Consider the following 11,514-nt stretch of genomic DNA (forward strand, 5'->3'; position numbering starts at 1 on the left):
AAGAATATTCCCCATCACATCAAACTTGCGGTACATGTCATAGAGTACTAAATGTAGACAAAATCAAAAACTAATTGCACAGTTTTGTTGTACTTTGTGAGATGAACCTTTTGAATCTAATTAGTCAATGTTTGGACAATAATTCACAAATACAAATGAAATACATTTGCGCACCGCTGCCGCCCTGACGCCGCGGCATCGCCGCGCGGACGCATCTTCAGACTCACCTCTGACTTCTCGCTCCACGAGGAAGAACATCGCCTCGCTGGAAGGAGCCTATCGCTGGAGGATGCCTGCTGCGGTGGTGGAGGTCCTCTCCTTCACTCGACTGCTCTATTGCCCTCCACGGCACCTAAAGTGAGACATCCATCACGGCCTCTTTCCGTTTTGCCATTTCTCGTCGAAATCTATGCGCCGTAGCTCATCCTAGCTTTTTCCGGTGATGCTCCGGCCATGGCGCCGCCGTGTTGCACATGGCGCCGCCGCGTATAGTCGTCGTCCTCCTTAGTCGAGGAAAGATGATGCATCCGTGGCCCTCAGATCCAAAATTAATGGCATCGATTATATATCTATCAGATACCTCTTCGTATGAACCCGGTTCACCGTAGACCGATCTGGCCAGCTCGCATCGCATCGGCCATCGCATCTCTTCCCACTCCATGCCTCGATTCCCTTCCGCGCCGCCACCCACTCGTGTTCCGAACTTTCGCTGCGCCGCCACCCTACCTCGCGTCGCGTCCTCCCTCATCTCATCCAGGGGCGGACCCAAGTGGCACCCGTCATACCCTAGGATCAGGCCCAGCACAAGTTGTCGGCAGTTTCCCGTCCACCAGCAGATTTTCCCATTCGCCGGTGCTAGCAGATTCTCCCGTCCGCCGACTCCTCTATGGTCAGCCATCACTCGTCGTTCCCCACCGGCGGCTGGTGCTCCTGGAAGCGACGGCGCCGCATCACGCGTGACGGCGATCCCGTGCACTGCCCCCTGAACGCACTCCTCAGCACTCGTCCAGGCCGAACCTGCTTGCCGTCCATCAGGCCGAGGTGATTCACGTCCTCTCTCCTCCCATGCAGTCTCCTCTGTCTTTTTTTCTCTGTGCTCTCCCAGAATAGTAGATGGAGATCTAGACAATTAGGCATCTGGTTATCTTAGCATGTAAATAGGTTGCAACTTGCAATTGATGTGAGCGTACTATTTAAATGTTATTATATTCCATTGAGATTAACAGTTGCAGATCCCTGGTCATGAATTTCGTCCTTGCTCATAGTGTATTGTTAATTTAAATGTTTATCCTATCTCAATTCATTTTGTGAGCTTGCTTATTGCAGCTTATAACGGTATTTCTTTCTCACTTCAACTATACTAATGAGATTAATGAGGTCGATTTCTACATAGACCAAAGCAAATCCTTACAGACAGAGAATACCAGACTAAGAGATTTGGAAATTGAAAGAGAAGACAAGGTTGCTGCTTTTGATAGAGCGATAATTCTTGAAGGGAGGCTCTGAACATAGTCTGAGATCAGACAGAAGATAGAAGCTGTTCATTTTACTTCATTATTCCTCAAGTAAGTTAGTCTGCCACTGATAAATTAGGAGATCAGAGGTGTAACGGGATGGGACACTGTAATAGTGCTCTGAATCTTGTGAAATGTCTGAACTATGGTGTAAGTTGAGTTCAATGAGCTTGAGGAGAGCTCGGTCCTTGCGACAACCATGCGCGTGGTACGATTCGCTTTCTTGGACATGGCATAATGCTCTGAATGATCTCCAATCATTGTTGCAGAAGGTGCACATTTTTCTCCATTCAGTTTTTCTGCATCCAGAGCTGATAAAGTATGCATCTCTTGCACATTACTATAGCATTTCTGAGTTGCACCAAATTCAGGTTGGCAAGGGGTTGAGAAAGTCTGAACCCTAATCTTTGTGCACTGGCTTAAAGCAGTGAAGAAGTGAGCAGTAGCCAACTTCTAGATGGTTAGATACCATGTGATGATGTGAAGCATGTACTGATGTGGACCGCTAAAATTTCACCAATCTTCACTGCCACTATGACTGCTGGCTGCAGCACAATAGCAAGGGGTCCTTCTACGGGTTAGTATCATAGAAACTGTCAATAATATCTGTGGCTTCTGAAGTTTTCAAGAAACCTTGAGTAGAATTGGCATTTTACTACATTTGTTCAGGCTCGAAGTTTGATAAGGCTCTGAAAATAATCTTGAAAAGTGCGGGCACTGGAGCTTCTAAGTGAGTGCATGCCAGAACTGATCAATTGTTCTTTAAATCTCTCTTCTTAGTGTGGAATGTTAGAACTTAGAAGGGATACCTGATGTATAACTACTCTGAAAAACAATTTAGAATGTTACAGTTAATGAAGCTGTTCTTTTTCTTCCAAATGAAGATTCCGTTGCTGAGCCATTCATGCCAAGTTCATAAGCTTTTGTTAGTTCTTTGCCTACGTCGACATGTATATTTTGTTGTAGCCTACTACCACCAATGCCATTGCTTGTTCGAAATGTGTAAGATTTGTAGAGAATCATTTTGGGAGGTTAAAAGTCTATGGAACGGTGTAAAAGAGGATCAGGATCTAGATGACCTGCATCAATGCTAGGAAAAGGCATGTTCTTTTATGATATGCTCTATCAATGTCCTTCCAGCAATTTCTTTTCATAGTTTCATATGTTTAGAACTCTTGTAGGTTTGATGAAATAATACATTCCCAAATATTTCCACAACGTGTCCTTTCTTATCTCCATTAGTATGTTAGATGAATTCTTTCTGGTTTGGTTTGGGACTGAGAAAAATAATTGAGAAGCTTCTCACTTTTCTTTTGGCCATAATAAAAATTGCTGTGCTGCTTTGCTCTTCTCATCAGGGACCTTGCTTGGGGCTGTTCTTGGTCAGGCTTCTCAATTCGACCTGCGCTTAATGGTAAGCTCCAATTGTGCTGGCATCCTCTCCTGAGCCGCAGAGCATACCATCTATGACCGCATCGCAAATGTGGCTTGCATCTGCAAGGTGGCCTGGGGTGCAATTGCCCAACAGCCTAGCTGATCTTCCAGGAGGAGGAGGAGGTTTTTGGCTTCACCAACTAGGACAGACTCACGTAAAAGTTCTGTTGTCAATGGTCAGTCCATATATCACTCTTTAGGTCAGTTCCCAATTTTAAGCACAACCTTACTTTGTCGAGATTTTATTTTCCTATGATTCACTTAATTATCCCTGGAGCGATAATTATTACTCACATCGGACAATCAGAATCAAGCACTAATGGAAATACACTGAGCAATGTCCCATGAGTTGGATAGACTTTAATTCAGTTTGGGTTAATATTTGTGTAAACTAATACTATTAGCACTTCTGTGCAGGTAGAAGAATAAACAAACAAATGTAAGCTGTATGGGCATTGCCTAAATTAGTTCTATTCTTCTTTTTTATTATTTATTATATATACAATAAAATGCTGGTGTTAGTGTGTAGAACAGAAAAGGATGTCATATGGAACATTGCTGTCAGTTGACTGTTCTGAATATGTGTTCTGCTGTCGTTTGATTTTCTAAATTCACTAATGATTTCTAACAGTGTCCATGTGAAGCTGTAAGACATCAAATGACAGTAGTGAGGAGACAAGAAAGACATTGATGTGAATTCAGCATTGCCCTGGAGGTATGCTTATTGCATTCAAAATTCAATACTCTGCACTACACTTGTACTGCTTGAGCAAGTTCACCAGTTTTGTATTATAAAGTTTCCTCTATGCTTTCCTTTAACTTTAGAGAATACTGAGTAAAATTAACCATTTGATTACAACTTGCAGGTGTAACTAAGCCGTTTTGCGTGTGTTAACTAGAATAAAGGAACAGAAGAGGAATTGGAGGATGTATTTACAGAGTCCTTCATTGTTGTGCAGAATCTTTGTGGTGGGAGTGCTACCTTATTCGGTCCGATATGCTTCCAGCTTTAATTTCTCCAGTGCTGGCACAACGAATTCTTAGGACTGGCAAGGCAGTCAACTTTCTTAGAGTTTGCTGTGATGATAGTTGCTGGGCTGCTGCTGCTGCCGAGGCTGCTGCATATGTTGGCACCACAACATCTCGAGGTGGGCTTGGTTATGCAGAGACAGATGCTTTGGAGGCATTGGTTGAGGCAACCAAGAGGATTGATACACATTTGATGGGCTGTGATGATGGTTTTGTAGACCGCTTTATAATGAGTATTCAGTCTTGATTTGCCAACATAATTAAGCAAACCGAAAGAGTAGGTAGAAGCTGTATTTGGTGTTGTAGCCCATTGTTGATCTATATTAAAAGATAGTCTGGGTACTGGATGAAAATGGCAGCATTGTATCAATAATTACTTAAGCTAATTTATCTGCAAGACAACAAACATACCATTTTAATACTTTCAGTCGATGCCATTTTATTCATTCAAGTTAGTTATTTAATTTCTAAATAGAAAGAGTCTACATATAAGTATATAACCATTTTATCTGGATAGTGCAGTAATCTGTCGATCTAAAGTTTGTTAAAAAGTACAGGTGATCATATTTAGCTATTGTGGTGTGACTTGTAACTAAGCAGGTAGAAGAAAATCACAATGGAGTGAGTAGTGGTCCATGTTGATACTTATATTTTCTTCTTAACTGACAAGTGAAATCCGCAGTTCTTCTTGATTATGTTTAGAAGATATTCTCATACTGTTGTTGATAATTATAGCGTTGACCAAGCACGAGCTACCTCTGTTGCAGATGTAGTCTCCAAAACGATCTCGAGGTCTGTCTCCATTCCAGGACCTCACCAGCACAGGAGATTTTCTCCTCACGACACCATCTACACAAGCACTATTGAAAACTGTGGATGCCGTGCATCACATCATGGAGGGCCAAAGCCGCTGCTCGAGTAATAGCAAGTACACTTTCTGCCAGTTAAACTGTGGGCGCACTTTTAGTCTAATTGGTCAGTATCTTATTTTTGCATTTGTATCTACCGAACTTGATCATAAGATGTTTTATTGTTTTGCATGATGTTTTTGAAAATAGTTATTATTTTCGTTAAAATTTCAGATGCTCATAGCAACGCACGGGCACTATCCTAATAATAGATGTATTTCTTTAACAAACTCAAATGAAGATAAGAAGTACTTATAATTAGCTCCATGACATAGATGTTTGGTTACACATACGTGATGCATGCTACCAAATAAAAAAGGATACACTGACATGGTGAGCGCAACTAGAACGTCTACTTTGTGACATTGTCATAGTCACCATTTTTCACTCAGGGCATACACAATTTGGATCGATCATCTGCACCACCCAAAAACCAAACAAGTAATCTGCTGCACAGGATGATGAGCCTAGAAGATAATCAGTTTTCGATACTGCAAGCTGATAATCCGTAAGTCCCTAGGCTTGGCGACCTCTTGTAGCCATGCCAGCTTTCCCGGGCGCCTCTGCGCCTCCGTCAGCCCGCTTGTCCGCCAACCTATCAACAAACAAGGCAAGCATCAACTGACATGAGCCCACATCGATGATTTAGTACGTGTTTCACACATGGAGCGATCGAGTACTTACATGCACAGAGATTGCAGGGAAAGTCCTTGTAGTAGGTGCAACGCCGCCGCTCCGTAGGCGCGTATGGCGGCGCGAGGACGTCGAGGAACGCGCGGTGCATCTCCTCTCCGGCCACGAACCGGTGCATGTTCCCGCCGGCATCCGGGAACAGCACCCGGGCGCCGGATTCCGGCGTGACGTCGCGGTCCAGCACCTTCTCGGCGAGTATCCTGGAGCCTGAGATGGTGGAGAAGGTGCGGGGACGACGGATCCAGTCGTAGCCTTCGACGTGCGCCGACCCGATTAGGAGCTTGCTGAACACCGTCATGCCCGGGTGGTCGTGGAGGGGCATGACTGTTCCTTTGGGAAGGAAGAGCACTGCGATCTGCAACACCGTATCCATCGGTACGTCGAGACGATGATCAGCATACACTCGTTCCAGTTCATCTTATTTCTGATAAATTTCACACCGGCCCCATCGATTCATGCATATAGTGACCTCAAAATTTTTGCACCGGATGATGGATTTGCATGTAATGATGGGAGGATTCCGATGGCCGGCAGTGTTCATCCCGTGGGAGAAGCGGAAGTCGTCCCTAAGCCCGACGTCATCCGGTCTGATCCTACCTGAAAACACCATCTATATGTCACCGCAAAAATTGAAATGTTTGAATGCTGACTTAGAGAGTTAGAGGTCGATTCAAATCCAAAATCTCGGTGGTCCACAGTACTGCAAGCACGGCTCATGCAACCATGGTCCACAGTAACGACGACATGGACACGCCCTGGCAAGTTGTAGGAGGTACCCAATATGTCGATAATATCTCGGTGGTGTATCTGAAGCAGAGGGAGTAGGAGAGATGCGGAGTGTAGCCGATGAGGAAGACGGGGAGCATCTGTGATTGAAGAGGCTAGCGGCGGCGTTGTGGTTGGCAACGAAGAGATAGGCATGTCAAGGAAAAAGGGACGATGGCGGTGGTGGTGCTTTGGGTCTGACGACGGTGGTCGCGAATAGGGATGGATGCTTGATGCTACGTGAGCGCAAGCAGGGGGAAGCGTCGAAATTGTAAACGAGGATCGAGATTCATGAACGGGGAATGGAAGCATTTCTTTGTCATTTGCGGCTATATATAGAAGTGGAGTCCTATAGCGGTCGCTAGAAGCGCGTGAGGCTGTGGGCCTGCGACTGGTTTTCTCTCGTGCATATACACGTCATCACAACTAAATGTTGTCGCTAGTGAAACTGCGTATGGCAAGTTTGGATTGAGTGCAATGATAAATGATTTGATGCCGCTAGGATTTTTAAGAGAATTGGGTTTTGTGACATACGAAAAATCTTATCGAATTAATGTGAGGTTGGCGGATGGGGTTTATCCATGTGACACGATGTTATTTTTCAGCATCATGATTTTCCCTTAAAAATGCTTTTCATAAATTGAAATGTTAATGGTGATACCAAAATTTGTCTTTCATTATATTATTCTCTATTGGTATGAGGATGTCCTTCAAATTGCTATATGAAGATGTTGGGATAGTTACTAAGATTGTTTAGTTAATTTAAACCTCAAATGCATGTGTCGTGTGAATATATTTACTAAGATCTTTGCTACCACTTGTAGAACATATTGAGTTTTCTGCATCCACTTAATTCATCTAAAAGTTTAATCTGTTGATGAATAGCATGTGAGTTTGAAAAGGTCTGAAGTTTGAACTCCTATGTTTTTAAGCTTCAACATCGACCAAGCAAGAAGCATACGATCAAAATAAAACCATCCGAATTACACCAGATCAAGCGTAAATATCCAACTAAAGGATGCTCTATCGACTTATCGAGCATCTTAACGAAAACATTAAGGTTCCAAATTCCTCCGAAAACATCCCTGAACACTTCATATCCATATGTAGTATTGGTTGATAATAAAAAACCACATGACCTGCTAGTTTGTTACGAAGCTCAATACATCGCCAGTAGCCACACTGTACGAAGGGAGGACACAGCAAAGTTTATGCACTAACGTAGAAGATTCGCATAAGTGCCATTTAGATGATCAATACAACCAGAAGGAATATGAAAACAAATAAAACCAGCAGATGTGAGGCCAAAAAAAAAACGACCTGCGTTTGGGTTAAAAAAATATTTAGGCGGGATATTACAATTTTTTTCAATCTTAAAAAAAATGGTTTGAAGGGACTAAAATGAGTTCAAGTATAAGCACACACACCAAAATTCATTATCCTAAAATGAGTGTACGTTCATTGCCTCACATTATGAAAATTGAAACATCCCAGTCTCTCCGAGCATGAGCTAGTGCCAAGCATAACCTTCTACATATACATCAAGTTTTACAGAACTTGTAATTCATCTTAGTATCTGACCACATTAATCAGCAGGACTATAGGCTATCAGAAGTAGTACCCTCCGGTTGTTTCAGATGGATCATGAATGTGCATCACCAGTTGCTCTGACTCTGTATACTTCACCTAATGATCCAATATTCGGTAAGACTGAAATATTTCCGGCTCATTGATGAGCCCAGCATGTTTGGTTTCTTCAGGACGAAAAGACTTCGCCTGAACTCCAAGAAGAGCCATGTTTTCTCCATACTTCTCTATTTCAGTCACCATTCTGATGTACCATACATGGTATTTGCAAAACTTCACGCTTTTGGTTCAGCTGCTTGATTAGTACCTGTAATGTCGACGTGATCCTTTACAAATGTTCGAAGGCATCCATTAATTACCCGAGGGGCACCACCGTCACAAAATCGTTTTGCCAGATCTACTGCCTGAAAAATAAGGCGTATGAAGAGACATTCATTCTACTAGTACCCCAATATAGCTACAAGAAAGCACCATTCTTCTTTTATATACTGCAAAAGTAGATAGGGGTAAATAAGAACCTCGTTAATGACAACTTTGTGAGGTGTTCCTTTTGATGTCATCTCTGCCATAGCAATATGGAGAATGCAGAGCTCAAGTATCCTTGCCACAGGCTCATCCTGACCATGAAATTTTCCATGTGTGAACAGCATGTTTTTTATAATTTAACCAAGAGAGTAAAATATTAAAATACAAACAGGCACTACCTGGATGTTAGTTTGATAGTTTCAATAGAAAGCAGATTAAAAACTGAAGAACGAGGAATCAATGAAGTAGTATATTATATTTGCTTATTTCTTTAACTTTTATTTTAAAAAATTTGGCTTCTGAGCTCCAGATAGTAGTAACAAACATTGAAATAAAATAACTAAGAATGAGGAAACAGTGGTGCCTATAGCAAATAACTAAATAACTATGCAGGAAAATTAAGTATAGAGAAGAGGTAGTAAAAACGTAAAGGTGTAAAGGAGCACAGATTATGCCACAATGGAACCATGGGAGCCATCAAAATTCACTACATCATACTGAACAAGTGGCCAAGCAATGCCAAAAAGAAAAGCAGGAAATAATCCTTGATAGTCATACAGCTTTTGGTATGCACCAGAGTGATTATTCACTTGTGCAGTGTTGTTAAAAAAGGTGATGCAACATAGTATACAGAATAAGGATTCATATAACCAAACTTATAAACATATGAACAGCTTCATGCATGTTCGGAAGATCTGATGAATAGAAACAATATTAGGAAAAGTCATCCAACCTTCCAAGTCTGGGGAATTATTTTCTCGATGATATCAACATGTTTATCCCATCCACTGGCAACAGCCACTAAAAGTTCCCTGGACAACCTGTACTAGGAAACATGTAATTAGAATGCAAGTTGCAAGTATAAGAGTTGTGGAACTAAATACTAAATATGCATTAAATTTTATCGTATATATCAGAACACAGTGTGTCAATACCCAATATATGCCTTCAATAGAATGGGACAAGAAGGAAAGTATACCTTAAGACAAAGTTGTTGTAAACCAGCTTTGGAGGAGCTGAAAGAACTTCTGCTTCTGATTACAAGATAACAACATGTCAAACTATTTGCACAACAATAACCAAACACTAGTGGAACGTATTTACAGAAAAAATAAATCTACAGTTACTCAGTTGATTTCACAAACTATAGGAAGAAAAATGTATCCAGTTAATTTGAGCCACGTAAATGCATCATAAGGATATGTTTATGGTGTTCAACAGTATAGATGCCATTGAGCTGATGGAAAACATGCACACTGGCAACGGTCAGCAATTATCAACTTGTCAATTCAAAGTGTTTTGGCACATAGTTCGAGAATAGAACAGACCAAAACAAACTAGAGCTTCAAGATACACACCCATTTGAATCTTAAATTTGAGGTCCAACTCAGTAATTCATTATGTCACTGTTCTTAACGTTGACCACCTAGCTTAACAAAGTGACATCAAGGCGTTATTTGCCACCCACCATCATAGAGCCTAATTGCCTACTATCCCAATCAGGTGTTAAGTGCCACACAGCTACTCGCCTAGCACCTTGCGCCTTTCAGAAGTCAGAACACTGCATTAATTGTTCTCATAGCACCAGCTTGAAATTTGTTCAAAGAGGAATCAGCTAAACTCTATGGTGGGTTTTATGTCGGACATTGTCCAAAGAATAACTGTAAAAACTTGCTACAATGGAATTGGTAACCAACTGAACTAGTCCATTTTGGGAGCTCCCTGGATAGAGATATTCCATCTTAAAATTATGATCAAATTGGAAGTGTAAATTGTCACAAATTTACGAACAAGTTACAGCTCCAGCTGTAATCGCATTGACATCTAGAAGCGAACCGTCTTCAGAGATGAACTGGAAGAAGCATGGTCATATAGTAGTTACCGTTGGCCGAATCCTTCTCGTTCTGGCTGGTCAGCTTCTCAGCCTCCTCCTCCGTCCCAACCTCGAGAGGTCCCCCGCCGAAGCTCATATGGTTGTAACTCAATAGGCATGCCTTGTCGAAAACATACCCGGGCTCTGAACAAACGTGGGGGGAACCGAAATAAGAGAACGAACAGCAAATCAAATTCAAATCCATCTAGAGAACGCCACAGAATTTGAGCCGAGCGATTCGACACGCTGGTCCTTGGAACAACCACGCGAGGAAGCACGGGGAGAATCCTGACCTCGTCTCGCGCTGATCCTGCGGTCGAAGAGCCGGACGACGTCAGCGCCCTCCAGGCACGCAGCGTAGGAAATCATCCTGCGGCAGGCGGAAGTAGCGATTCACCTCCAGAAAATAACAGTGGCTGAAGCCAACTGAAGCCGCTGCTGAAGCTGGGGGGAAACGAAACTCACAGCGCGAGCTCCCGGGCGGCGCGGGGGCTGCAGAAGCGGCCGGAGCGGTCGACCTTGGCGTGCGCGGCCGCGGGAGGCCCCGGTGACGCGGGCGGCGGGCTGGACACCACCAGCGGCGCGCGGGAGGAGGCGACGGCGCGCGACGGAGGCGGTGCCGCGAGCGCCCGGGCGCGCTGCGGGGCCGGGTAGGCGAGAGTATGGCGAGGTCTAGCTCCTGCTGAGGAGGAAGACGGGGAGAAGGTGCGAGCGGCTGGCGCTGCTTCCATTTCGTCCGGCGCGCGCGGCGGTGCGTGGGTGGCCCGCCGGCGGAAGGATCGGAGCAGCGGAGGGCAGCAGCGACCAGCGACCTCGCAATGGACTATGGAGTGGGCAAGGGAGGAGGGGATAGCGAGGGGATAAGGTGGTTGCTTGCGGGGAGATCGTTGGGCCGCGCCCGGCAGTGGGGAGCAAAGCTTCTTCCGGGCCGCGTTTCATTCCGGGCCCGTAATTCGTCATCAGCGTATGGGCCACATGCATCGCGGGCCTGGAGGCCCTCGGGACCGGACCAAATCGGCCGCTTACCACAGGCAGGCTTGGGCCTACAGAAACGGCGCGCCACTCTCGTCGGGCTCTTGGGCCTCTTGCCACTCCAAAACAGCCGCAGTCGTTGCCATGCCAGATTTCCTTCCGATCTGAGGTGGGGACACGTGGATGCTTGGATGGGACTGACGGTATCCATGGC

The 11,514-nt window shown here is 44.1% G+C and overlaps 2 protein-coding genes and 1 long non-coding RNA gene across 17 annotated transcripts; 1 reads left to right on the plus strand and 2 right to left on the minus strand.

Moving 5' to 3' along the window:
• The first annotated feature begins 167 nt into the window (after window positions 1-167).
• LOC117839731 (uncharacterized) lies at window positions 168-4,404 on the plus strand. Of its 15 annotated transcripts, none has more exons than XR_011897153.1 (6): window positions 169-1,786; window positions 1,886-2,614; window positions 2,873-2,928; window positions 3,016-3,148; window positions 3,580-3,663; window positions 3,815-4,404. It is a non-coding gene; the product is annotated as an uncharacterized lncRNA (long non-coding RNA). The 15 variants fall into 15 exon arrangements; XR_011897150.1 differs by having other exon boundaries at window positions 172-1,786; window positions 1,886-2,244; window positions 2,522-2,614; window positions 2,873-3,148; XR_011897147.1 differs by having other exon boundaries at window positions 172-1,786; window positions 1,886-2,091; window positions 2,184-2,244; window positions 2,522-3,148.
• Window positions 4,405-5,352: 948 nt separating this feature from the next.
• Window positions 5,353-5,951, minus strand: LOC117839727 (plant cysteine oxidase 2). Its single transcript, XM_034720134.2, has 2 exons — window positions 5,570-5,951; window positions 5,353-5,480 (listed from the first exon to the last, which is right to left on the minus strand). Exons 1-2 carry the CDS (start codon window positions 5,949-5,951, stop codon window positions 5,353-5,355), a joined length of 510 nt encoding a protein of 169 aa, XP_034576025.2.
• Window positions 5,952-7,749: 1,798 nt separating this feature from the next.
• On the minus strand, window positions 7,750-11,162 carry LOC117839725 (uncharacterized). Its single transcript, XM_034720131.2, has 7 exons — window positions 10,794-11,162; window positions 10,622-10,698; window positions 10,338-10,472; window positions 9,435-9,489; window positions 9,189-9,276; window positions 8,449-8,547; window positions 7,750-8,334 (listed from the first exon to the last, which is right to left on the minus strand). Exons 1-7 carry the CDS (start codon window positions 11,057-11,059, stop codon window positions 8,206-8,208), a joined length of 849 nt encoding a protein of 282 aa, XP_034576022.1. The 5' UTR covers window positions 11,060-11,162; the 3' UTR covers window positions 7,750-8,205.
• Between the last annotated feature and the right edge of the window lie 352 nt (window positions 11,163-11,514).

The sequence above is a fragment of the Setaria viridis genome, chromosome 9 (assembly GCF_005286985.2).
Source record: "Setaria viridis chromosome 9, Setaria_viridis_v4.0, whole genome shotgun sequence".
Taxonomy (NCBI): domain Eukaryota; kingdom Viridiplantae; phylum Streptophyta; class Magnoliopsida; order Poales; family Poaceae; genus Setaria; species Setaria viridis.

What these genes read in the sequence shown, in the direction of transcription:
- LOC117839727 (XM_034720134.2), bottom strand. Translation starts at nt 5,951, where the DNA reads ATGGATACGGTGTTGCAGATCGCAGTGCTCTTCCTTCCCAAAGGAACA. An exon ending in TCCCTGCAATCTCTGTGCAT is followed by an intron (nt 5,481 to 5,569) that starts GTAAGTACTCGA and finishes GTTTGTTGATAG; the next exon opens with GTTGGCGGACAAGCGGGCTG.
- LOC117839725 (XM_034720131.2), bottom strand. Translation starts at nt 11,059, where the DNA reads ATGGAAGCAGCGCCAGCCGCTCGCACCTTCTCCCCGTCTTCCTCCTCA. An exon ending in CAGGATCAGCGCGAGACGAG is followed by an intron (nt 10,473 to 10,621) that starts GTCAGGATTCTC and finishes ACGTTTGTTCAG; the next exon opens with AGCCCGGGTATGTTTTCGAC. An exon ending in CGAGAAGGATTCGGCCAACG is followed by an intron (nt 9,490 to 10,337) that starts GTAACTACTATA and finishes TCTTGTAATCAG; the next exon opens with AAGCAGAAGTTCTTTCAGCT.